Raw genomic sequence first — 4,733 nt, forward strand, 5'->3', positions numbered from 1 at the left:
TTTTTTTTTTTTTTTTTTTTTTTTTTTTAAACTTCAAAGAGAAATAAAAATAGCAAAGGGGATTAAAAGACGCCAGAAATTTCACGTGGGAAGTCACGTGAAGAAATGTCCACGTGTTAACCTCATAAGAGAAATAATAGAGAGACAATCTTCCCACCTTTTCACCAGCCCGCGCGTGTCTCGTTGTTTCTCTCTCACCCGGACACCAAAGCCACTGCACAATTACATTGGGTTAGAAGACTCCTCTCATTAATGTTACGATGATGATTCATAACCTTTATTCTTATGTTTTGGGCCGATTCTTAAGTTTTGGGCCTTGTCTGTTAACAGTTGTTATACATCTGTCATGTACGTGGTCGGCTCTATCCACAAAATTGGATTGATGCGAAATAAACGTATACTAATCCACTAATTTAATGGAGAGGCAATTTTTAATTATTTTAGTTGGTACAACAAAATATTTAGATGGATTAGTGATATGACTTTGTTATTTACAACGCTTTGTTTAAATTTCTTTCAAAAATACTGTTACTCTAATATTTATAATAATTATAAAAAATGATAAACAGCGAGAATAGTATTTTCAAACTTTGTTTTTCATTTGATACTGAAACACAAATGAATATATTCAACAAAACCTTACACACGAAAAAAAACACAGTACTAATATACTACTATATACTGGTCAAATTATTGTATGGGTAATTACTAAAATGATTTAAAAAAAAAACTGTTTAGCCTAAAAAAGAAAGACAGTTTTGTTTTCTTATATTACATTGTACGCAATCTGCATGTTAATTCTTAATCACAACTTTTCAAAACGTCATTAAGTTTTTGATATTATGCTAAAATAAAAATATAATTCCATAAACCCCAACCGTTGCAACCGTACGCGCCCTCTCGTGTATAAATGCAAAACAGTAACACACATTTGTGTGCATCTCTTGTCGTCCAAAAGGAGAGAGAAGTTAAAAAGAGAGAAGCCATGCCCATGCTGAATGCGAAAGCGGAATCCTATCAACCGGTGAGTATAAGAGTGAGAGAGGCCGTGCTGAACGAGCATGCGCCACGTTTTGAACCGGTGAATAGAAGCGGGAGAGAAGTCATGCCGAGTGAACATTCGGCGCCGCTTCAACCGGTAAACAGCGATGAGCATTCGTTGTTCCTTACCTTCTCAAACGGGTTTCCCCTGACGGAGATGCAAATCTTCGATTTTTTTAACTGGTAAGTAACTAAATCTAATGCCCTAATCCTCTAAATCTGTATATGTATAATCAGTTTAGGTTTGTGCAAATGCGTTGTCACTAGACCGTACCCATTGAATTAGTATTCCTGTTACATAGTGACATAGAATGTTGGATTTGTACCTTATGTCCTAACCTATGAACTAAGTCATATACACACTTATTCGCACATAGAAGAAACTTATAGATTGATATAATCTTGGTTTAGTTTGTACAAATGTTTTTTCTCATAGACATATATACTTGCATAGTTACATGTTACGTCACATCGCATTTTAAAAGTCCATATATGCATAGAAAGTTGTCTTGCTTGTCACATCTGGTGAGTCATCATATGGTAAAATGTACATACTTGTCAACCAGTTGGTTATTTTCTGTTCATATATATATGATGATGATAATGGTCAGGCGTTACGGACCCGAGGTGGAGGGAGTGATTATTCCCAGGCCAAGGGGAGGAAGGGGGCCGCCCTTGCATGGGCGAGTAGTGTTCAAGAATCCTCTCATACCCCGCATGGTTATGAGAGACCGTGAAAAGGTTTGCTTTTCTATCGATGGGCGCCCTGTTTACGCCAAAAGGTTCTTCAGCAAGAAGGTGCATACCGGAGCCACTGCGAGTACCAGCCTCCGTGATGGTGGTAGCCACCCCGGTGGCGATGAGTGATCTGGGCTTGGAACTTGGTGAACGGTTAATTTTAAAACCCTTTTGTTGCATCTATCATTGGGTTTTTAATTGAACCGAGTATGTTTCTGGGATAAACCCTTTTTATGTTTCAGCTTAATAAAAAAGAGTGAACGTTCGATTGTGTGAGAACGGATGTTGTAAACTCTTATCTCTGTTCAGAGATATCTTTAAATTATTGATAAACTATTTTGGATAATATGTTTTTTTTTCTCTTTCTTTCAAGTAATTTGGTTGAATTGTATTTGTGCATGCATCGTTTAAATCTTGACTAAGACAAATCCACTGGCTTAAATACTAATGTTAGATACTAATGTTAGATCAGAAATGCCCGTCGTTAAAAATAATATATTGTAATTTGTATGTGTAATGTGTGTTGTGTGTATAAAATTTTATATTGTATATTCTTTTGTGAGCGGACGACATTAGTATTTACGAATATTAGCTATGTGTAGAGAAAAAGCTGTGAAAACCTAAGCAGCGAAGATGTTTTTTTGCCAAAGAATTTAATTATTATTTAAGTTTTATTTTGGACTTTCGATGTATTTAATTTGTTTGACATATCTTGCCATGTATGTGTAACTAAATTTGGATACATACTATAATTAAAACATTTCAAATGTATTCCTATTAACCAAATAAATCTCACAATTTTGAAAATATGTAGGGAAAAAACTATGTTTATATATTGATTTTTTCATTACCTTTATTTTTCTCCCAGCATTTTAATTGCCTATTTTTAGAAAATGTATACATTTTTCTCATACTTTTTTCATGCAAAAAAATCACAGAATAAAATTCTGAATAGAAACGTTAAATGGAATACGTAAGAGAAGCATTTCAAAACAAATGTTTTAATTTTTATAAAAATGGAACTTAAATTCGAGTAGCTTGGCCAGATTTGCTGAAAAATGCTTTTCGATTGGAAGCCCTAAACCATTGCTTCTATATATGGTCCTTCAAAAACCACTGTAAAATATAGGCTATATTCTTTTTATACCTACGTTTTTTAGAAAAAGATGGGGCCATGTTTTGAAGCGTTTTTTTAAACCTATTTTTTTTAGGTCTTTATTAACAATAACTGAGGCCATTATAATATATTTTTTTTGCTAAACTATAAATATCATAAATGAATAGAAGTTTTTACAAAGCAAGAACTTAAAAGTTTGATCTAGATCTTGGCAAAAAAGAATTTGTCAAAAAAAAAAAATCTTGGCAAAAAAGAAAAAAAAAGAAGATGGTTTACATTTTGAACTTGGGGGACAGATTCATCTCAGCCACATAACCATGAGAGATTTAAAAGTTTTCTTTGTCTCCTAGCTGAGATGATGTTTCTTAGCTCCTTGTCAATGGCAGAGAACACAGTTTCGGCTGGAATGGAAGTCTGTTTGTGTATCAAGTTATTTCTCTGCTTCCATAGTTGGTACACAACGGTTTGGACCGCCATTTTAATATTTGCCTATTGGGCTTTATGTGTAGCCTTCTTTATGTGTAGCCTTCGACTCCATTTGGATCGAAGCTAGCATAGAAAACCTTCTTTCCAATCATATGCATACGATTATTGTCTCGGGCTGAGTAATAATTAATTGACGGTATTAGCCTATTAGGTATAAAATCAGAACCTATACATCGATACTGAATGATAACTATATTAGTTACAATGTTACTTTTTATACGGTTTGGAAAATCGTGAACTATACGGTCATGTACGGGTTATTGGATTATTCTGGGAGAAGTAGTTTATCATGACTCGAATCTACTACACAAATCTCTCAGAATGTGACAAAATGCTGTAGTATTTCTAAAAATGTATCCTTTATACCTGTCGTAATATTGCTGAAGGACACGACATTGATTATTTATATTTTTGATTTCATTTGACTGTATACAAGTATTAATTTTCCAGGTGTAAAGAACAACAAAAGTTACAATCGCGTGCATACAAACAAAAATTAAAATGAATATATGATAACAAAAGTAAAGGAGCAGAAATTTCAAAAATTATTCTGGGGGTAGAAAAATAGGAGAGGAGAAAAGTGGATCATTATCAGATTTTCTCTTCAATAATGCAATTTAATATGATAAAGACAATATGTAGAACCTCCACAAATTCAATATATAAAAATGATATATGTAGATCTGTCTCTCTCTTAATTTCCTTCTTCCTATATGTTATACTTTTCCCTTGCATGATTGGATTTGTTTATAGATTATCACAGATATATGTTTCTCATGTAAACGCAGGTACTGATTTTTAGTGGAATACGAATAGAAATTACTTTACATGTTTTTTTCTAAGAGTTGATTACATAAAAGGACACATTTTATCTTTGTTTCACATACAAAGACACATTCCACTTGTGAAACATTTTTTTGTAGGACCAAAGGGTTGGTTTGTCAAAATTACCCTTGTAAAAAACGGTGGTATTTTACTGGAAAGAACAAATTAGTTTTTTTTTTTGTCTTTGTTTCCAATTGAATAACTTTTGTTGCATTTATGTTTTAGGAAAAATGACTTTAGTTTCTACCGTTAGATTAAAAAATTACTATTAAATCGAATGGATGAAGCTTTCCACCTTTGGATTAAAATGATTACTATTAAATCGCATGGATGAGGTTGAATCTTGGAGAGTAGGTCAATTTGACAAAGACGTGACTTAATGGTTGTGTTCGGTGTGGGGTGCAAAATTGCCCTTGTGGATGGTTGAGTTGTGGTCGGGTGAGTTGTGTTCGAGTGATTTGTGTACGGGCGATGCTTGGACGAGTGGTCTGTGGACAGGTGATGTATGGACGGGTGATATTTGGAC

General features: G+C 33.7%; 1 protein-coding gene across 1 annotated transcript; it reads left to right on the forward strand.

The window, feature by feature from the left end:
* Positions 1-956: 956 nt before the first annotated feature.
* Positions 957-2,055, forward strand: LOC106321498. The gene is made up of 2 exons (XM_013759758.1): positions 957-1,224; positions 1,653-2,055. Exons 1-2 carry the CDS (start codon positions 986-988, stop codon positions 1,906-1,908), a joined length of 495 nt encoding a protein of 164 aa, XP_013615212.1. The 5' UTR covers positions 957-985; the 3' UTR covers positions 1,909-2,055.
* The last annotated feature ends 2,678 nt before the right edge of the window (positions 2,056-4,733 follow it).

This window comes from Brassica oleracea, unplaced genomic scaffold, assembly GCF_000695525.1.
Source record: "Brassica oleracea var. oleracea cultivar TO1000 unplaced genomic scaffold, BOL UnpScaffold01801, whole genome shotgun sequence".
Taxonomy (NCBI): Eukaryota; Viridiplantae; Streptophyta; class Magnoliopsida; order Brassicales; family Brassicaceae; genus Brassica; species Brassica oleracea.

Bases quoted from the DNA above. Each gene is read 5' to 3' on its own strand.
- LOC106321498 (XM_013759758.1), top strand. From the start codon at position 986: ATGCCCATGCTGAATGCGAAAGCGGAATCCTATCAACCGGTGAGTATA. The intron at 1,225-1,652 runs GTAAGTAACTAA...GATAATGGTCAG, and splicing joins ATCTTCGATTTTTTTAACTG to GCGTTACGGACCCGAGGTGG.